The 22,681-nt window shown below is 43.1% G+C and overlaps 1 protein-coding gene across 4 annotated transcripts in view; it reads right to left on the bottom strand.

Annotated features, from left to right (window-relative positions):
• Window positions 1–1,459: 1,459 nt before the first annotated feature.
• The window catches only part of banp (BTG3 associated nuclear protein), a 70,977-nt gene continuing 49,755 nt past the window's right edge, over window positions 1,460–22,681 (bottom strand). For all 4 annotated transcript variants that reach the window (XM_064951622.1, XM_064951619.1, XM_064951620.1 and 1 more), the window contains 3 exons: window positions 20,649–20,792; window positions 3,506–3,661; window positions 1,460–3,149 (listed from right to left, as the gene is read on the bottom strand). In XM_064951622.1, the coding sequence (XP_064807694.1) occupies window positions 3,545–3,661; window positions 20,649–20,792 (261 nt within the window). In that variant the 3' untranslated portion in view covers window positions 1,460–3,149; window positions 3,506–3,544. The remainder of the gene's footprint in view (window positions 3,150–3,505; window positions 3,662–20,648; window positions 20,793–22,681) is intronic.

Raw genomic sequence — 22,681 nt, forward strand, 5'->3', positions numbered from 1 at the left:
ATAATTCCAATGCAAGACACCCCCCCCCCCCAAAATGGCCGAATGTAATTGTCCCCTTAGTCACCTTATCCTGGTGCCCGGTTTTCTAGTCTCTCTTCCAAACTTAGCCACCCCGTCCCTGCATCATCAATCTGCAGGTTGAGCAGGTTTCCGTGCCGGAGCTCAGAAGGCCCATGTAGTTGCCAGGGCCCAGGGTTGTAAAACATGACGGATCCAGGCCGTTACACCCAAAGCTGTTTGCTAATCTTGAGGAAAGAGGGGATAGGACGGCCAGGTCCCTCTTGGTTTCAGAGGGGGAAGGGAGGAGGGAAGAGCAGGCCAGGGGGAGGCTGGGACTGCCCATGCCAAAACGTACTGCTCTACAGTGTCAAAGAGTGTGTGAGAGTCAGAGTTCGACAGAGGAAGACAGCGAGACGAAAGGAGAAACCGAGTGGGATTGTAACAGAGGAGACAGAGCGTAGGCAGACAGAATGAGAGAAAATAAAGGGAAACAACAGATGTTATCAAGTTCTGCTCTCCTAGTACGACTGGTTCTTGCTGCTGCTCCAAAATACTGTACCTCATTACGTCACACTGTGTCTGGGAAATCTCCCATATGCACTAAAGTGCGCCGAAGAGCCCAATTTATCTGGAATAGAATCGCTCCTTACACACACACCACGACTTGTACTGTATGCATGAACAGGTGTGCACACACACACACACACACACACACACACACACACACACACACACACACACACACACACACACACACACACAGAGGATGTGTTTTGTGAAGGGAGGGAGTGAGTGAAAGAATGAATGATCTGTACAATTAAGCCACACGAGTATATCAAGTGTGGAAACTTACATCAGATAACGTAAGCCATCTTGTAATATAACTCCACTGTGGATGTATATAATCTATTCCTCCTGAGCATGTCTAATTCCATGTGAATCTTTATCAGTGTATCATGGTTAATTGTTTACAAGAAAGTGTTAAGTTTGTTTACCTGGATTACATTACATGGAAGAAAGACCAACATGAACGTCGGGGGCAGTAGATCACCTGCTGGGTGTCGACAAACATTGGCGGTTCAACATGTAGAATTGTTGGCTAATTAATAGAAAATGTCAGCTGATATTTTGTGGCCTGAGGCGATAGGACAGCCACCAGCTGGGCACAGCCATCATTCATGTTGGTTTTGTTTTTCCTCTTAGAAAAGATAGGCCCTTAAAGTAATGTAAATGGAAAAACAAAGGCTAGCTCAAAAATAGCACAGCAATAGCATATCACACACCATGGACCCAAACACCCAAGTGTTGAGCAGTGAGCGCTCCCTCCCACTCTCTTAACATCTCCACAGAAGCATATTTCTGTACATCTTGAACCTCTTGAGATTGATTTGGAGTTTGTTGACCACTGTCTATAAAAAGAAGATGAAAATACAGTTGAAATGTAAGAGCAAAACTTACATTTGAGGCAACACGAAATATTTTATTCAAATGGATGTGTCCTCCACAGAAATACAGCAGGAGAAACAAAATGTTTATTTCTCTCTGGATACTCTACATGTAAGTCATTTTCAATGTAGTCATTGCGTGCCAGGAATATGGGACCAAATAAACTCAGCAAAAAAAGAAACACCCATTTTTCAGGACCCTGTCCTCAAAGATGATTCGTAAAAATCCCAAAACTTCACAGATCTTCATTGTAAAAGGTTTAAGCACTGTTTCTCATGCTTTTTCAATGAACCATAAACAATTAATGAACATGCACCTGTGGAACGGTCGTTAAGACACTAACGGCTTACAGACAGTAGGCAATTAAAGTCACAGTTATGAAAACTAAGACACTAAAGAGGCCTTTCTACTGACTCTGAAAAACATCAAAAGAAAGATGCCCAGGGTCCCTGCTCATCTGCGTGAAAGTGCATTAGGCATGCTGCAAGGAGGCAGGAGGACTGAAGATGTGGCCAGGGCAATAAATTGCAATGTCCGTACTGTGAGACGCCTAAGACAGCGCTATAAGGAGACAGGACGGACAGCTGATCATCCTCGCAATGGCAGATCACGTGTAACAGCACCTGCACAGGATTGGTACATCTGAACATCACACCTGCGGGACAGATACAGGATGGCAACAACAACTGCCCAAGTTACACCAGGAATGCACAATCCCTCCATCAGTGCTCAGACTGTCCGCAATAGGCCGAGAGAGGCTGGACTGAGGGCTTGTAGGCATGTTGTAAGGCAGACACCAGGCATCATCGGCAACAACGTCGCATACAGGGAAGACATCCTCCTCCCTCATGTGGTACCCTACCTGCAGGCTCATCCTGACATGACCCTCCAGCATGACAATGACACCAGCCATACTGCTTGTTCTGTGCGTGATTTCCTGCAAGACAGGAATGTCAGTGTTCTGCCATGGCCAGCAAAGAGCCCGGAACTCAATCCCATTGAGCACGTCTGGGACCTGTTGGATCGTGAGGTGAGGGCTAGGGCCATTCCCCCCAGAAATGTCAGGGAACTTGCTGGTGCCTTGGTGGAAGAGTGGGGTAACATCTCACAGAAGGAACTGGCAAATGTGGTGCAGTCAATGAGGAGGAGATGCACTGCAGTGCTAAATGCAGCTGGTGGCCACACCAGATACTGACTGTTACTTTGATTTTGACCACCCCTGTTCAGGGATATTACTACATTTCTGTTAGTCACATGTCTGTGGAACTTGTTCAGTTTATGTCTCAGTTGTTGAATCTTGTTATGTTCATACAAATATTTACACATGTTAAGTTTGCTGAAAATAAACACAGTTGACTGTTAGAGGACGTTTCTTTTTTTGCTGAGTTTACAAAACATTTGAGCAATTGTATTAGTATAAAATATAATTACCATATTTTGAGCATACAATATAGCTCAGTAATTTAATTACTTAATTACTTTATACAGTCATTATTGCTCATCTTTAACAAGGGTGTCAATAATTTCGGACCCCACTGTATGTGGGTTAACCAATATGAAAACAAGCTAGGAAAAGATGGCAAGGAAAGCTGGGGTCCAGACCAGAAATGATGGAAAATCATGAAAACTCAACCATGAATAAGTGCCCGTTTTAGACTTGTACTACTTTCCACAGCAGTCCAACATGACACGATTGCAGGATGCTGTAGAGGAAAACAGAACAGTATTGGTTGTGTGAAGTACGTGTCCAGGGGGTTAGCATAGCCTACTGTAAATGTAAATTGAGCCAATCAGCTTAATTTCTGATAGCTCCATGCTTTTCTAGTGCTGAGGTGTAGCCAGTGAGGGTCTGTCTGCCTGAGCAGCATCCTTCATGGGTGGGGTTTAATCCCAGGCCAGGTCCTCTTCTGATGATGACAATCAATCAGAGGAATAACTAAAACAATTCTCTTGATCTGTTCTGTTGACATTTGCTCATTTTTCTCTCTTATTTAATTGTTTGTTCATTTAATTGTCTTTATTTATTGAATCCCCCACTCCCCATCCCTTTCATCCACACCTCTGTATCTCTGTGGTGGCCATCTCTCTCTCCAGGCCCTCAGGTGCCCACAGAACTGACGATCTGCACCACCTCCCCATTCTCCCCTGTTGGCAGATGGGTGGATCCGTCCTTCACCTCCATCTCACCCTGCATGGCTGGGGCCAGTTCTGCTGCCTGGGAACGGAGAGTTGGGAAAGGAAAGGAGGGGAGGGAGGAGAAGGGGAGTGGGGGCGCGAGGAAGAGATGGGGAGGGAGGAAACAAGGGAGGCAAGAGGGGTAGGAAAAATGCAGGAGAATATAGGGAAGCCAGGGAAGAGAGAGTGAGGAGGACATCGGAGGAAGGAGAGAGACAGAAAGCAGTGAGTTGGAGAGGAGAGGTGGAGAGAGCGGGAATATGAAGATGAAACCAAAGTAGAGCGAGAGAAAGAGAGAGACAAGTTATAAAATATAGCTGCAAGCAGACATTGCAGGGTTCAAGTTATGGTCCCATAGCGGCACCATCAGGACAATTTTGACACCTCGACCTAGGATGAGCTTCTCTGTAATCCTTACCACGCTTGCCAAATATCAGAACTCAAAATCGAACAGATCCTGCAGTATGCTTTTTTTAATTTGGAAAAATGTTCATGACGTTGACTACTTTAAAATGTCTTCTCCAGAACCGCTCAGCACCAAATTTGGAGTATAGCATCTATGGATGCACGTCTTCAAACCTCTTAGATGTAAAGTCTTCTGTTTAGGGGACATGCGTGTTTCTGGTACTGGTTCAGACCGACATGTTTACTTATAAATCGTTCTGTGTACACTGAGCAATAGCCTAGGTTCCCAAGGTCACAGTAGTATATTTTGGTGCGCCTCCTCCTACCATTTCATTCACTCTTCCGACTGTCCATCAACTCATGGCTGAACCATATGACAAAGCACATGCCTGCAATCCTTACATCGTAGCACAGCAGGGGAGAGTGGTTTCATCACTATAGCACATTCGGAGATTGATTTATAGCCCTTAATCTAAAATGCTTAATAGATTTTAAACAAAAAACACTGTCATAGTTCCTAATGAGCTAGATCTCTGTGTGACATTCACAGCGGTGGGGGCAGATTTTTTTTAATCAAGAAACTATGTACTTTACAGTTATAAGGAAGGTTAGTGGTTTTATAATTTGATTATACCATGTATATTTAGAAAGCATAAGTAATTCCAAGCCTTATTCAAACAATTTTGTTGAAGAGGAAATATACTGAACAAAAATATAAAAATGCAACGTGTTGGTCCCAAGTTTCATGAACTGAAATAAAAAAGATCCCTGAAAAGTTCCATATGCACAAAAAGCATCTCTCAAATGTTGTGCACAAATTTGTTTACATCCCTGTTAGTGAGCATTTCTCCTTTGCCAATATACACTGACAGGTGTGGTATATCAATAAGCTGATTAAACAGCAGGATAATTACACGGGTGCACCTTATGCTGGGGACAATAAAAGGCCACTAAAATGTGCAGTTTTGTCACAACACAATGCCAAAGATGTCTGAAGTTGAGGGAGCGTGCAATTGCCATGCGACTACAGCAATGTCCAGCAGAGCTGTTGCCAGAGAATTGAATATTCATTTCTCTACCATACGCCGCCTCCATTGTTTTGGAGATTTTGGAAGTACGTCCAAAGGCCTTACAACTGGACAGTACATGTAACCACACCAGCTCAGGACCTTCACATCTGGCTTCTTCACCTGCGGGATGGCCTGAGACGAGCCACCTGGACAGCTGATGAAAAAAAATCAGAAATCGTCTCAGGGTAGCTCATCTGCGTGCATGTCATCCTGACCAGGGAAGGGCTATAGTCTCTAATAAAATACAGACGTATTATCTCCTGGGCCAACCTCCGATCCGAGAGGCACGGAGAGGTGGAATGGGTAAACCCCAGTAAAAGATGAGTCAAGGAAGAGTCACTGCACACATAGAGAGAGAACCGTGTTGAGTCATTCTTTCCTGGACGAGATGCCAAAGTTCTCCCCAACAGCACACCTGCAGGGTTTTTTTCTGCATTTTTGAAAATGATTTAGTGTGGGAAAACATTCAGTGTTAACTTAAATGGCTAAAAACAGGAAATTGGCATTAAAAACTGCTATTTTTTTCTCAGCCCCATGGCAAAACTTTCTAGATATGCAGGAAATTAGCTTTAAAAACAGAATTTGTTTCTCTCTGCCTCATGGCAAATGTGTAGAATTACAGGAAAGTAGCTTTAAAACAGCAAAAAATGTAACACACCATTGACCACAACCACTGCCACGCCCCTGCCCACAAACTAAGCCCAATTTGGACACAGAAAAAAATAACCTGAGCTGCATCTTTAAATTCTCTTACTCTCAATGTAGTGCAGCTGCACCGGCACAGCAACAGCAGTAAACTCAGCTCAACTCTCCAGGAACAGAGGTAAAACACTAGAGGAGTGCCAACACATAACCTGCTCCCCAGCAGTAAGATGAGGGAGGCCTTTTCTATTACAGCATATTGGATGACTTTCATTCATATTCCATTCACCCAGCTCAATATAAGAGTGATGGGTTTAGGCTACTACTTGATAGTCAAATTTTCCCTATATCTATCATGAGGTTGCAACAACCTAGCCTATGAATTAAAGTTTACAACATAGGTGCACATAGGTTGAGAGAAAAATTTGAGGACAGACAGTGACACATTCAATACCACCTTGCACACTCTTGCCTGCATCTCGCTGATATAGGGTGTAATCATTAGTCCAACAGTTGCAAACGAGTTGGGAAAAATTTGACAAATTTTGTTCTGTTTGCTTCCATTTAAGAAACGCTTTTCAACAGAATCAGTGGAATGAATAGACCCCTGATCACATGTAAACACAGTTCACTTTCATAGCCGCCATGTTGTATTCTTTCTCACATCTATGCGCTCTCCTCCTCTCACCTTGTCCCTTCGCTTGTGGACTCCAATGCACAGCACATCAGCTGTATGTGACCAGGCGAAAAAAAAAAATACTTTCCAAGACTACCCATATCACCACTACACACAGCCTTCATCATTGTCACCTTAAATCAAAATCAAAATCAAATTTATTTGTCATATAGACATGGTTAGCAGATGTTAATGCGAGTGTAGCGAAATGCTTGTGCTTCTAGTTCCGACAATGCAGTAATAACCAACAAGTAATCTAACTAACAATTCCAAAACTACTGTCTTATACACAAGTGTAAGGGGATAAAGAATATGTACATAAAGATATATGAATGAGTGATGGTACAGAGCAGCATAGGCAAGATACAGTAGATGGTATCGAGTACAGTATATACATATGAGATGAGTATGTAAACAAAGTGGCATAGTTAACCTCTTTGAACTCTAGGGGCGCAATTTCATTTTTGGATGAAAAACGTTCCCGTTTTAAACAAGATATTTTGTCACAAAAAGATGCTCGACTATGCATATAATTGCTACTGTTCGAAAGAAAACACTCTGACGTGTCCAGAAATACAAAGATCTTCTCTGTGCGTGCCCTTTAACGTGAGCTTCAGGCAAAACCAAGATGAGATGGCATCCAGGAAATGACAAGGATTTTTGAGGCTCTGTTTGTCATGATCTCCTTATATGGCTGTGAACGCAAGAGGAATGAGTCTGCCCTTTCTGTGGTTTCCCCAAGGTGTCTGCAGCATTGTGGCGTATTTGTAGGCAGATCATTGGAAGATTGACCATAAGAGACCACATTTACCACGTGTCCGCCCGGTGTCCTGCGCCGAAATTGGTGCGCAAAAGTCACCTGCCAGTATTTTTCCAAACAATACAGAGAGTAAAGCAAGCTTCCACGAACTGCATGTCAATGAAGAGATATGTGAAAAAACACCTTGAGGACTGATTCCAAACAACGTTTGCCATGTTTCGGTCGATATTATGTAGTTAATCCGGAAAAAGTTTTACGTTGTAGGTGACTGCATTTTCGGTTCGTTTCAGTAGCCAGGCGCAATGTAGAAAACGGAACGATTTCTCCTACACACAGACGCTTTCAGGAAACACTGCGCATTTGGTGTGTAACTGAGAGTCTCCTCATTGAAAACATCAGAAGCTCTTCAAAGGTAAATGATTTTATTTATTTGGTTATCTGGTTTTTGTGAAAATGTTGCGTGCTACATGTTATTCAAAATGCATTGCTAGCTTTGCATACTCTTACACAAATTAGTCAATTTCTATGGTTCAAAAGCATATTTTGAAAATCTGAGATGACAGTGTTGTTAAGAAAAGGCTAAGCTTGAGAGCAGATGCATTATTTTCATTTTATTTGCGATTTTCAGAAATCGTTAACGTTACATTATGCTAATGAGCTTCAGGCTATAACTGTATACAGGGTTTTTTCATAGCCAAACGTGAACAAAACGGAGCGATTTGTCCTACACAAATAATATTTTTTTGAAAAACTGCACATTTGCTATGTAACTGAGAGTCTCCTCATTGAAAACATCCGAAGCTCTTCAAAGTTAATGATTTTATTTATTTGGTTATCTGGCTTTTGTGAAAATGTTGCGTGCTACATGCTACACAAAATGCTATGCTAGCTTTGCATACTCTTACACAAATTAGTCAATTTCTATGGTTCAAAAGCATATTTTGAAAATCTGAGATGACAGTGTTGTTAAGAAAAGGCTAAGCTTGAGAGCAAACGCATTATTTTAATTTTATTTGCGATTTTCAGAAATCGTTAACGTTGCGTTATGCTAATGAGCCTGAGGCTTTAGTCACGATCCCGGATCCGGGATGGGGAGTTTCAAGAAGTTAAAGTGGCTAGTGATACATGTATTACATAAAGATGCAGTAGATGATATAGAGTACAGTATATACGTATACATATGAGATGAATAATGTAGGGTATATCAGGACAGCGATCACTCACCCAGGATTAGACAAAGATTCTTCAACAAGCAGGACGCACATGACATTCTCCGAACACCCGACAAGACCAAAATCCCAGTTATTTGCAAGAGGAAGAGACATAGGTACAGAGGAGATAGAGCGGGGTGCCTTGTAAGGATCTGCAGAAGGCGAGTGAGAAAGCTGCCGTGACCATCATATTACTTGCCAATGTGCAATCATTGGACAATAAAATTGACAAGGTACGATCACGAATATCCTACCAACGGGACATCAAAAACTGTAATATATTATGTTTCACGGAATCATGGCTGAATGATGAAATGGATATTCAGCTAGAAGGATATACGCTGCACCCGCAGTAGAATTGCACATTCCGGTAAGACGAGGGGGGCGGTCTGTGCATATTTGTAAACAACAGTTGGTGCACAAATCTAAGGAAGTCTCTAGATTTTGCTCGCCTGAAGTAGAGTATCTTGCGATAAAATGCAGACCAAACTATATGCCTAGAGAGTTTTCAGCTATACTTTACGTGGAAGTTTATGTACCACCACAGACAGATGATGGCACTAAGAACGGACTCAGTCAGCTGTACAAGGAAATAAGCAAACAGGAAACCGCTCACCCAGGTGGCCCTCCTAGAGGCCGGAGACTTTAATGCAGGGAAACTTAAATCAGTTCTACCTCATTTCTATCAACGTTAAATGTGCAACCAGAGGGGGAAAAAATTCTAGATCACCTGTACTCCACACACAGAGATGCGTACAAAGCTCTCCCTCGCCCTCCATTTGGTAAATTCGACCACAATTATATCCTCCTGCTTACAAGCAGGAAGCACCAGTGACTCAGTCTACCAAAAAAAGGGTCAGATGAAGCAGATGCTAAACTACAGGACTGTTTTGCTATCACAGACAGGAATATATTACGTGATTCTTCCGATGGCATTGAGGAGTACACAAGTCACTGGCATTATCAATAAGTGCATCGAGGACGTGGTCCCCAGAGTGACTTTAAGTACATTCGTGGCCAAAAGTTTAGAGAATGACACAAATATTAATTTTCACAAAGTTTGCTGCGTGTCTTTAGATATTATTGTCAGATGTTACTATGGAATACTGAAGTATAATTACAAGCATTTCATAAGTGTCAGACTTTTATTGACAAATTACATGAAGTTGATGCAGAGTCAATATTTGCAGTGTTGACCCTTCTTTTTCAAGACCTCTGCAATCTGCCCTGGCATGCTGTCAATTAACATCTGGGCCACATCCTGACTGATGGCAGCCCATTCTTACATAAGAATGCTTGGAGTTTGACAGAATTTGTTGGGCTTTGTTTGTCCACCCGCCTCTTGAGGATTGACCACAAGTTCTCAATGGGATTAAGGTCTGGGGAGTTTCCTGGCCATGGACCCAAAGTATCAATGTTTTGTTTCCCGATCCACTTAGTTATCACTTTTGCGTTATGCAAGGTGCTCCATCATGCTGGAAAAGGCATTGTTCATCACCAAACTGTTCCTGGATAGTTGGGAGAAGTTGCCCTCAGTGGATGTATTGGTACCATTCTTTATTCATGGCTGTGTTCTTAGGCAAAATTGTGAGTGAGCCCACTCCCCTGGCTGAGAAGCAACTCCAGACATGAATGGTCTGCTTTACTGTTGGAATGACACAGTACTGATGGTAGCGCTCCCCTTGTCTTCTCCAGAGAAAATGACTTTACCCCAGTCAATCCTGTACCTTTTGCAGAATATTAGTCTGCCCCTGATGTTTTTCCTGGAGAGAAGTGACTTCTTTGCTGCCCTTCTTGACACCAGGTCATCCTCCAAAAGGCTTTGCCTCACTGTGCGTGCAAATGCACTCACACCTCCCTGCTGCCATCCCTGAGCAAGTTCTGTACTGGTGGTGCCCCAATCCCGCAGCTGAATCAACTTTAGGAGATGGTCCTGGCGCTTGCTGGACTTTCTTGGGCGCCCTGAAGCCTTCTTCACAACAATTGAACCGCTCTCCTTGAAGTTCTTGATGATCTAATAAATGGTTGATTTAGGTGCAATCTTACTGGCAGCAAAATATCCTTGCCTGTGTAGCCCTTTTTGTGCAAAGCCTTTGATGACAGCATGTGTTTTCTTGCAGGTAACCATGGTTGACAGAGGAAGAACAATGATTCCAAGCACCACCCTCCTTTTGAATCTTCCAGTCTGTTATTCGAACTCAAAACTTTTGGCCACGACTGTACATACCCTAACCAGAAGCCATGGATAACAGGCAATATTCGCACTGAGCTAAAGGGTAGAGCTGTCACTTGAGGTGCGGGATTCTAACCCAGAAGCTTCTAAGAAATCCTGCTATGCCTTCCAACGAACCATCAAACAAGCAAAGCACTGGGCTAAGATTGTAATAGTTTGCAGGTGTAGTACGATTCAGACTACAAAGGGAAGCACAGCCGCGAGCTGCCCAGTGACACAAGCCAACCAGATGAGCTAAATCACTTCTATGCTCGTTTCGAGGCAAGCAACACTGAGGCATACATGAGAGCATCAGCTGTTCTGGACGACTGTGTGATCACGCACTCCATAGCCGACGTGAGTAAGACCTTTAAACAGGTCAACATTCACAAGGCTGTGGGGCCAGATGGATTACCAGGATGTGTGCTCCGGCCATGTGCTGACCAACTGGCAGGTGTCTTCACTGACATTTTCACAATGTCCCTGATTGAGTCTGTAATACCAACATGTTTAAAGCAGACCACCATAGTCCCTGTGCCCAAGAACACGAATGCAAACTGCCTAAATGACTATGTAGTGCTTTGAAAGGCTGGTCATGGCTCACATCAACACCATAATCCCAGAAACCCTAGACCCACTCTAATTTGCATATCGCCCAAACAGATCCACAGATTATGCAATCTCTATTGCACTCCACACTGCCCTTTCCCCCCTGGACAAAAGGAACACCTACGTGAGAATGCTATTTGTTGACTACAGCTCATCGTTCAACACCATAGTACCCTCAAAGCTCATCACTAAGCTAAGGATCCTGGGACTAAACACCTCCCTCTGCAACTGGATCCTGGACTTCCTGAATGGCCGCCCCCAGGAGGTGAGGATAGGTAGCAACACATCTGCCACGCTGAACCTCAACACTGGAGCTCCTCAGGGGTGCGTGCTCAGTCCCCTCCTGTACTCCCTTTTCACCCACGACTGTGTCATGACGTGGCCCTCTTTGGGGATAGCGAGTACCATCCCCCTCTCTTCACCATCCCCCCTGTCTCTCTCACCACTTCTCTCTCTTCCCCTACACCCAGGCTCTGTTATCGCAGGTCATAAATTCCTAGAGGAGTCTCTCTCCTCATGGCCAGACAGTATACAGAGAAGGTTTCACGGGAAATCAAAGGAACCTCTTCTAAATCATAGAACTTGAACTGAACAATGTCCATGTTTTGGAGAATGTGTACACGGTCGGGGGAGAATCCAGCTACGACCGGTCCATTTCGTTTAATGTTTGTTAAACAATACAGCCACATTACCAGTCTCAGTTGTGAGGCTTGCATCTAATTGTTGTACAACATGAATGAGTAAAGATGAAACTATTTGTGAAATGATGTAATGTGATTTTAAACTGTTTAATGAAGGAAACTCCAATTCCCTTTGGAGTTTAACTAAGTCATAGGCCTGCCCCATTAGCACAAACATTGATCTGTCATCATGGGACAGCCCTTTCCTATGGTTCTGGATATAACCACCACCTTGGGAATTTCCCAGTAGACCAGTACGTCGATCACAGAGGGAGCTAAGGTTTGAGTAGAGACCATGCGTACCTCGACCATCGAGGGAGCTAAGGTTGTAATGGTTGCTGAATCTTTTAACTTCTTGGATATAGGGTGCGCTATTTTAATTTTTGGATGAAAAACGTTCCCGTTTTAAACAAGATATTTTGTCACGAAAAGATGCTCAACTATGCATATAATTGACAGCTTTGGAAAGAAAACAGTCTGACGTTTCTAAAACTGCAAAGATATTGTCTGTGAGTGCCAAAGAACTGATGTTGCAGGCGAAACCCAGATAAAAATCCAATCAGAAAGTTTTTCAAATCAGCATTTTTTGAAACCGCCTCATGCCAATGACTCCTTATATGGCTGTGAATGGGCCACGAATGAGCTTAGGCTTTCTGTCGCTTCCCCAAGGTGTCGACAGCATTGTGACATATTTGTAGGCATATCATTGGAAGATTGATTGACCATAAGAGACTACATCTACCAGGTGGTCGCTTGGTGTCCTCCTTTGCAATTATTGCGTAATCTCCAGCTGCAGTATTTTTCCGTTTGCTTCTGATGAGAAACCAACTGTCACGACTGATATATTGTGGCAAACCTCTTCAAGGTTAGGAGCGTTTGTCACAAACTAAGTGGTAAACTGTCATCAAATCACCAAAGAATGAGAGTTCTTTCGAACAGGACAGTACCTGTGTGTTTGTTTCTCCGTCCTGGTCCACCCAGGCCGTAGGCGAGGTCAAGGATAACAGGGTTCGGTACACAAATCGGGTTCTCGGTAGGTCCAGGTCCAAACGCCAACAGGTAAGTCCAAAACAGTCCAACTCATACACGGTAAATCCAGCCAATCTCTATTGTCTCTTTCTCTATTGTTCATAGATCCTTCCAGCACTCTCTTCTCCTCTTCCTGGTTTTTCTTGACCCATTATCTGTGGGTTGGCTCGACATTCTGAGGGTTCCCCTTGCTTCTGGGACTTGTAGTTTTGGTGGTCGGCCATTTTGTGATCTGTAGTTCTGACAGGGGTAGCCATTTTAGTGATCGGGCCCGTTTATTAGTTCTGCTCTCACATATCTGCCATTTACCACTCGACCCCCTTCTTTGCCACAATATTATCGAATAGATATGTGAAAAACACCTTGAGGATTGATTCTAAACAACGTGTGCCATGTTTCTGTCGATATTATGGAGCGAATTTTGAAAAAAGTTAGGCGTTGTAGTGACTGCATTTTCCGGTCTTTTTCTTAGCCAAACGTGATGAACAAAACGGAGCTATTTCGCCAACATAAATAATCCTCTTGGAAAAAATGAACATTTGCTATCTCACTGAGAGTCTCGTCATTGAAATCATCCGAAGTTCTTCAAAGGTAAATGATTTTATTTGAATGCTTTTCTTGTTTTTGTTAAAATGTTGCCTGCTGAATGCTAGGCTTAATGCTATGCTAGGCTATCAATACTCTTACACAAATGCTTGTGTAACTTTGGTTGAAAAGCACATTTTGAAAATCTGAGATGACAGTGTTGGTAACAAAAGGTTAAGCTTGTGTTTGAATATATTTATTTCATTTCATTTGCGATTTTCATGAATAGGAAACGTTGCGTTATGGTAATGCGCGTGAGGCTATGATTACGCTCCCGGATACGGGATTGCTCGTCGCTAGACGTTAAACATACCACTTGGTTAAACTCTGAGACTATCGATACCGACAGAATAAGAGCAAATCTTTGATACTAATTACTAGTTTGCAGCTAGGAATTCTGTACCATTGAACGCGAAGACCAACAACCGCCGAAACACCGATCTATAAGAACATTTCTGTATGTTACTCTGAAATATCCATTCTAAGCAAAGACTCCAGGGACGCAGAGAGAATCTCGGATGAACTCTCCAACAGAAAAGGACAATTCCAACAGAGCTCACGACGACACACTGAGCGTAAATATATATATATTGATTGCAATTATTCCCAAATGAGTGAGCGTTCATGTGCAAAGGATTAGCATTTCAATTGTTAGAATTATCAACTGTGTGGTGTCTTTTGTATGTCGCGCCATACCGGTTTAGCCCACCAGGGCAGATCCCCTATCATTTCTTTGTAACTATATCTACTTTGTTTGTTTGTTTATGCATTTCTGTGATTATTTTATAAATGATTGAGACAATTGATGTATGGATGATTCATAGTGAAGACGGTTCGTTCAGATAACCAACAATTTAAGACGTTTGGAATGAGACTAACGTGAGGTAAAGAATAATTCATTAATTAGAAGACTAATTGATCAGATATTAAAATATCTGAAAGTTATATTAGGAGAATTATAACTTTGTAATCTGAATATTTTCCTTGGAGCCCCGACTTCCGAGTTAATTATATTTACGTGATTTCAACTAATCACCCTACAGAGGGAAGTGCGTATGGCCCAGTACATCACTGGGACTAAGCTGCCTGCCATCCTGGACCTCTGGACCAGGCGATATCAGAGGAAGGCCCTAAAAATTGTCAAAGACCCCAGCCACCAATCATAGACTGTTCTCTCTACTACCACATGGCAAGCGGTACGGGAGTGCCAAGTCTAGGAAAAAAAGGCTTTTTTTACAGTTTTTACCCCCAAGCCATTTTACCCCCAAGCCATAAGACCCCTGAACAGGTAATCAAATGGCTACCCAAACTATTTGCATTGTGTGCCCCCCCCCAACCCCTCTTTTACGCTGCTGCTACTCTCTGTTTATCATATATGCATAGTCACTAACTATACATTCATGTACATACTACCTCAATTAGCCCGACCACCAGTTCCCCCGTACATTGGCTAACAGAGGTATCTACATTGTGTCCTGCCACCCTCCACCCGCCATCCCTTCGTTTACGCTACTGCTACTCTCTGCTTATCATATATGCAGTGTCACTTTAACCACATCTACAGTGGGGCAAAAAAGGATTTAGTCAGCCACTAACTGTGCAAGTTCTCCCACTTAAAAAGATGAGAGAGGTCTGTAATTGTCATCATAGGTACACTTCAACTATGAGACAAAATGAGAGAAAAAAATCCAGAAAATCACATTCTAGGATTTTTTATGAATTTATTTGCAAATTATGGTGGAATATAAGTATTTTCTCAATAACAAAAGTTTCTCAATACTTTGTTATATACCCTTTGTTGGCAATGACAGAGGTCAAACGTTTCTGTAAGTCTTCAGGGTTTTCACACACTTGCTGGTATTTTGGCCCATTCCTCCATGCAGATCTCCTCTAGAGCAGTGATGTTTTGGGGCTGTTGCTGGGCAACACAGACTTTCAACTCCCTCCAAATATTTTCTATGGGGTTGAGATCTGGAGACTGGCTAGGCCACTCCAGGACCTTGAAATGCTTCTTACGAAGCCACTCCTTCGTTGCCCAGGCGGTGTGTTTGGGATCATTGTCATGGTGAAAGACCCAGCCACGTTTCATCTTCAATGCCCTTGCTGATGGAAGGAGGTTTTCACTCAAAATCTCACGATACATGGCCCCATTCATTCTTTCCTTTACACGGATCAGTCGTCCTGGTCCCTTTGCAGAAAAACAGCCCCAAAGCATGATGTTTCCACCCCCATGCCTCACAGTAGGTATGGTGTTCTTTGGATGCAACTGGCTTAAGCAGGGGGACACGTCTGGCACTGCAGGATTTGAGTCCCTGGCAGCGTAGTGTGTTACTGATGGTAGGCTTTGTTACTTTGGTCCCAGCTCTCTGCAGGTCATTCACTAGGTCCCCCCGTGTGGTTCTGGGATTTTTGCTCACCGCTCTTGTGATCATTTTGACCCCACAGGGTGAGATCTTGCGTGGAGCCCCAGATCGAGGGAGATTATCAGCGGTCCTGTATGTCTTCCATTTCCTAATAATTGCTCCCACAGTTGATTTCTTCAAACCGAGCTGCTTACCTAATTGCAGATTCAGTCTTCCCAGCCTGGTGCAGGTCTACAATTTAGTTTCTGGTGTCCTTTGACAGATCTTTGGTCTTGGCCATAGTGGAGTTTGGAGTGTGACTGTTCGAGGTTGTGGACAGGTGTCTTTTATACTGATAACAAGTTCAAACAGGTGCCATTAATTCAGGAAACGAGTGGAGGACAGAGGAGCCTCTTAAAGAAGAAGTTACAGGTCTGTGAGAGCCAGAAATCTTGCTTGTTTGTAGGTAAACAAATACTTATTTTCCACCATAATTTGCAAATAAATTCATTAAAAATCCTACAATTTGATTTTCTGGATGTTTTCTCTCTCATTTTGTCTGTCATAGTTGAAGTGTACCTATGCTGAAAATTACAGTTCTCTCTCATCTTCTTAAGTGGGAGAACTTGCACAATTGGTGGCTGACTAAATACTTTTTTGCCCCACTGTACATATACATACTACCTTAATCAGCCCGACTAACCGGTGCCTGTATATAGCCTCGCTGCTGTTGTTTTTCACTGTTGTTTTTATTTCTTTACTTACCTATTGTTCACCGAATACCTTCTTTTTTTAAATTGCACTGTTGGTTAGAGCCTGTAAGTAAGCATTTCACTGTAAGGTCTATCTATACCTGTTGTATTCGGCACATGTGACAAATAAACTTAGATTTGATTAGAAGCTAGCTGTCCTCTAGCTACACCATGGTGCTACCCTACAACATGCTGTTGTGGCTACTGTAGACCTTAATTGCAAAATTGTGTGTTTTAATCAATTATTTGATGACATGAGATATTTAGCATATTTGTATATGAAATTCACTGAGGATGGTCCTCCCCTTCCTCCTCTGAGAAGCCTCCACTGATCCCCAAGTTACCCAAGCTATTGCGTACAGAAGACGTGTCTGGTGCACCAGACTAGCCAACACAAGACAAAGGTGAGTTGATACCAGCTGGTGGCTGATCTGGACAACAGTATTATATCCACACTGAAAAGATTTCACTAGATTAAACCAAACTCTCATGACATCAACATAAGTAACAGCCATGAAATCAGCCCTGCAACAGAAAGCTCACAGCTTAAACTATGCAACCACCTAGCTACAGCATCCAACCAAACACATCTCTAATAGTAAGTTGTACCACCTCCCAAGCATATCCCAGGATCGTATCCATTAGAGCACACCATAGGAAACCATTTAAACATGTTTTTCAACAGAAATATAAAACAAGAGGTTGTTATTGAGCAAGTCCTGGTAGTCAGTCAGCTTTCTTCCATTTGGTGCCTAATGAATATGACCCAGGTGTCAAAAAAAAGTCTTCTTATTCATCTCCGCAATTGTTTTTCATCTGGTTATAACAGGCATCTCTGGCACAGTATGAGGACCCCGCCCAGGACCTGACCAGTGTCTAAACCATCACAAGGCTAAATGTAAAAAAACATAGCATAATCTGTCACGAGGCCAAACAGGCCTTCCTGTTCGGAAATATCTTATTTGAATCTAGCTTGTGTACTTTATTTGATCTAGCTTGTGTAATGGAAACTATTAAATAAAGAGGGAGAAAAAATGTAAAAGATAAATAAATAAAAAGCTGAAGTAATTTTTCAAGAGCTTAGTTATAAATGCTACCATATGTTTGGGAAAACAGTTCGACACATTTCAGGGAGGGGAAAATGTAGTGACCTTTCCCTGACCTTAGAACTGGAAAGGGCGGCAACCCAACGGTCAGTATTGGCCTTGAATGTACATCTCCTCACAAGTCCACTGTGATTGATTTGCTTAATGTTTAAAAGGCCCACTCTGACATTTACAGACGTTTTGATATGAATTTGAATGTTAGCCTACATTTCTCAAACCCCAATCCCTCAGCTTTATAGCAAACAAGGTGGAGGTTTGGTGGCCACCGTTTTGTTGAATTTCCAAATAAGGAGTGGGCCTCTAAAACCTTGTTAAATGACAATGGAGTAGTCTCTCTTTGAATAGCCTAACAGAACAGAATGTGGTGGCTGTTCAACAGTTGTATTCTCTCCCCTGCCTGGTCCATATGCCCTTGGTTAACCCAAGAGGCTTAATTTCATCTCTTTGGAACAGGAAATTGGAGATTGATCAGGGCCCGGTCAACTTTGTTGATTTCTGTCAAGCTGTCTGTGTACAATCAACCATTAGAACAAATAAAGCCCATTCACAAAAATGTACACAAACAACGGTCTGATTGCTGAGAGAGGAGAGAGGAGAGAGAGGTGAAATGGAACCCAGACCACAGCTAAACACAATGTATGGGGGTGGCAATCATGTATACACCTATAGAAACATCACAAACACAAGCCTGGTGGAAGTGAGGGAGAGAAATTCATTAATTTAGGATGTCTATGGTTCCAAGAGGGGAATGGGGGACGGGTGGGACAAATTACACAACCGACAAAGAGAGACCAGGTATGACGGAGGATGCCATGCCTCATTCAGCTAGTCGCCCAAAATAATTGATAGGTGGTGGGCAGGACATTCTCTGTGTATGCATAGGTATACAATCACATCGGTCCAAATTAACAAGGAGACTCAAATTACTCCAACTCCGAGCAGGACTGGCATTTCTACAAACAGCCAAACAAATCACTTAAAAGAGCCAAGCTTTTTTCGGGTCCTCTTTTTATAATGTCACGCAGGGACGAATCGGTGATGGGACGAATCAGAGATATCCATATAAAACTTGACTTTTGGGGAAGTGAGCAAACCAAGCATTACGGAGGACATGTGGCATTCAACATGGTTTTCAGAAAAAAAACAAGAGTGAAAAACTAAGCGAAGGTCTCGTTCTTTTGTTGTGTTTCTGGCCTTGCCAAGTTGACCACATAAAAGGAGGGACTGCTGTGGGTGCCTGTGCACCCTTACTGCTTTCAACACATGGCTCCCATTCTCTGAACTCAACCATCAAGGGATTCAAAGCTAATCTAGTAATTATTACTTTCCTCTTTCTGAAGCTGCATCTGTGCATTTTACATTGTTAAATTAAAACGCCAACTCTAGGACTTAAAGGAGAAGGGCATTCGCTTTAAATGGAAGCATGACAATAGGGAGAAAAGCGGAGTGTTGAGTACCTGCAAGCAGTTTGGTGAAATTGCTAATTATGACACTGGCACTTTGATTTCAACATGTCACTAATTATAAGGAAGAAGAGCATCGCACCACATAGTTTTACTGGGATATTGCACAAGATGGTGTGAGTCATTTAAAGGGGGTGTGAGAGAAGGAATGTCTGTGTGAGCTCTTAACCACTCAGGTATATTTAGAACCCAACCCTCTATACTCCTCCCCCACCTCACCTACCCCCAATGTCCCTAACATCTGAACCAGCTTTAACATCCCTACACACAACACCCATTCAACCACCTACTCTAACATCATCTGCAAATACCTACTTCATCCATATCCTCTCCACCCATTTCTCCCTCACCTCCACAATACCTTACACTAATCCACCCCCCTCCAGAGGCCTGTGATGCCACCATCATGATTAGGTTAGAGTTTACTACAGTGTCTGTAAATAAATATTGATAATGGAAAGAAGTTGAGGGCACTCAACCAACGTGAGTCAAGGTGCAACCAAAACATTTGATCATCATTGAAAAAGGCGCAATGATGCGTCTTTTCCTTTTCAATGAATATTGATAACCCATGTATTTGTCTCTTCCTGCAAATCGTCCCGCTCCTAGAAGTTAGGCTATAGGCGATGCAAAATGTAAAAGAAAGTGCATGTATTCGCTCCCATCATTGTTGCTGCCTCAAGTTAAGTAGCCTACCTCACCTAGTTGGGTTTGCGAGATCAGCTGCGCGTGCGGTCTCTATTAAATAAGAGTAGGCTATATGCAAGGAAATTAAGGAAATGTACTTCCTAAATATGATTAAGCTATAGTTTAAGCCTACCACATTGTCTGGAAATAAATATTGATCACTCATATTTGTCTCTGCCTCCAAGCGTTCTGCTCCTATTAAGGTAGGTTATTATGCAACACATAGCTCAAGAGAAAGTGCAAGTGTCCGTGCTCGAGCCAATTCTGTCTCTCTTTCAAACTAAGTTTAGCCTATTCGCTGACGTAGCCCACTAATACTGATAGCCTAATATAAATAATGGGCCACATGAGAAACTCTGGTAATTTAACCGATTTCTTGGGTTATTTTTTTATATTGCCTACTGAATGCAAAATAGCTGGGACCATGGCGGTCAAGAGATCTGCGCCACATACACCTAAAATAACATTTGTGGGACTGCGGTTGGGTTCTGGACCAGTTCTTGAGGGAGCGGGTAGGAATCCCGACAAAAAGCCAGCGGGACCGGGTGGTTACAGTATGAAAAGCTGCGGCAGAGTGATGATGAAATCAGTCCCGCACAGACATCTAATGTACCTTTGCAGTCTACTTTACTGGATGTGTGTAAATGTAAAAGGTGTACCTCAATAGGAAGTTGGAACCGATGCTAAGATGCAAAAGAGAAGGTCAGAAATGCTGCTGTCTGGCCCACAGGACTCAATGGCCAGTTCATCTAAGGACGTGTGTCTGTCTGTCTCCGGGTGTTTGTGTGCGTTCCTCACCTGTACAGTAGCGGTGTGCTCGTTGACGGAGGCCAGTTGGACGTACTGCACCTGGATGTCACTGGCCTGTAGGGGGGAGCCCTCCACTGTTGTGGCCCCTCCGTCAGCTGACGCCACTGCTATCAGCTGGGCCCCACGCAGCACCTGACCAGGGGAGGGAGAACATGAGAGAAAGAGGGGAGTTGGGATAGAATGTGAGGGAGAGAAAAAGTACGAGAAAAAGAGGGAGGAAGAGGGGAGCGAAACGGGAGATATTAATATAAAATGTAATTGAAAAAAATAGAGGAAATCTTTATCACAATTAATTTGTTTAAATGAATCACAAAACTATTGTTACTAGAATTGTTTCTATGGTGAGTGCTTGTGCAAGGGTCAACCAATGTGTCTGTGTGTCAAACTTCAACACACACGACTCCCAGAAGAGGTCTGCTTAGCATCACCCAAAATGGCATCCTACTCCGTACATAATCCACTGATTTTGACCAGGGCTCATAGTGCACTGCTTTTGACCAGGGCTCATAGGGCTCTGGTCAGAAGAAGTACACTATATAGAGAATAGGGTGCCATTTCAGATGCAGACAGTGTTAGCTGCTTCTGCCAGCTAGCTAATGCTCTGAATCAAGAGTTTACTGCCAGGACCTGGGTCTGCTCTGTAACTAACTGGTTGGCTACACTTCCCTGAAGAGAGGCCAATTAAAACAAACAGCAGAAAGACATTTATGCTCCAATGTGTGTTTACATTATTTTATTAGTCACAACTATCAGGGTGTAACAAGCACAGACTAGCGCCACACACACACACACACGCACTAGAAAGAGAGAACGCTCCTTCTTTAGGGAAAATCTAGCAAACAAGTCTCGGAGGATGCAGGGGACCAATAGGGAACGCTTAAAGACAGATCAGCCAATAAGAGCCCTACCATTTGAAAAAGTGTTTTGTTTCCCATGCACAGCCGCCATGGAGAGAGAGACAGCGAGAGAAAAGGAGAAAGATAAAACACACAGAAGAGGAGAGAGAGGGGAAACCCCTAAACCCTGTTGTGTTGAACTACAGCCAAGCTGTGCCAGAGCTCGTTTTTTAACACACTCATTAATAATAGAGCACGATGGGGCAGCTGAAACATGGTGTGGGGTATTCCTGTAGATTTACATTCACACACACTATAGGAAACCGGGGCTATAGGTTTAGTGTTATGACTTCTAGACCTAATTGGATAACATAGAGTAGGCCAACTGTAATAAGTTGTTGAATGTGCAAACAGACATGCAAAGCTAACATACATCTGACCCAGCAAGACTGATTGAGGGAAATATTAAGTGAGCTGTGTGTGTGTTTGATAGTATACTTGTGAAGACCAGAAATCCTCACAAGAATAGTAAACCAAGGAGAATTCGAACAAGTGAGGACATTTGGCCGGTCCTAAAATGGGAAAAAGCCATTTAAGGCGTAGGGGTTAGGTTTAGGGTTAGAATTAGGAGTTAAGGCAAATAGGATTTTGAATGCGAATCAACTGTTGGTCCCCAAAAAGTGCTCACAGGTATAGTAAGACAGCTGTGTGTGTGTAAATAAAACCATGGCTCTCGCTTGCATTTAATACTCTACACTACAACATGCTCAGTCTCTCTCTACCTCTTGCATGATGTGAAGCTTCTCTGGTATTTGATGCCGTCTCCAGCTCTAACCCAGTCTGACTTACTCCCATGCGGGTAGAGTAGAGCAGCTGGGTGCAGGCCTAACAGACATTCCCAATTTGGGGATGAATCAGAATCTGGAGAAAAAAATAAAACCTTAAAAACCCCAATTACAGATTCTGTATGTGACCCACTTGCCCTACCAACCCGCCCCCTTCCACCCCCAACCAAACCCCGACCTTCGCTTTGAAGTTGCTGACTCTGTAATGTGTTTTGTGAGTCGTGTTAACCCACCGGGCTCTGGGGGGGTGGGGTGGGGGGGGGTCAGGCTCCAGGAGATTTAGACAGATTTTTTCACTTCACCACAATGTCTGATGCAGCCAGAACACACCATTCCCAGC

Source organism: Oncorhynchus masou, chromosome 31 (assembly GCF_036934945.1).
Source record: "Oncorhynchus masou masou isolate Uvic2021 chromosome 31, UVic_Omas_1.1, whole genome shotgun sequence".
NCBI lineage: Eukaryota > Metazoa > Chordata > Actinopteri > Salmoniformes > Salmonidae > Oncorhynchus > Oncorhynchus masou.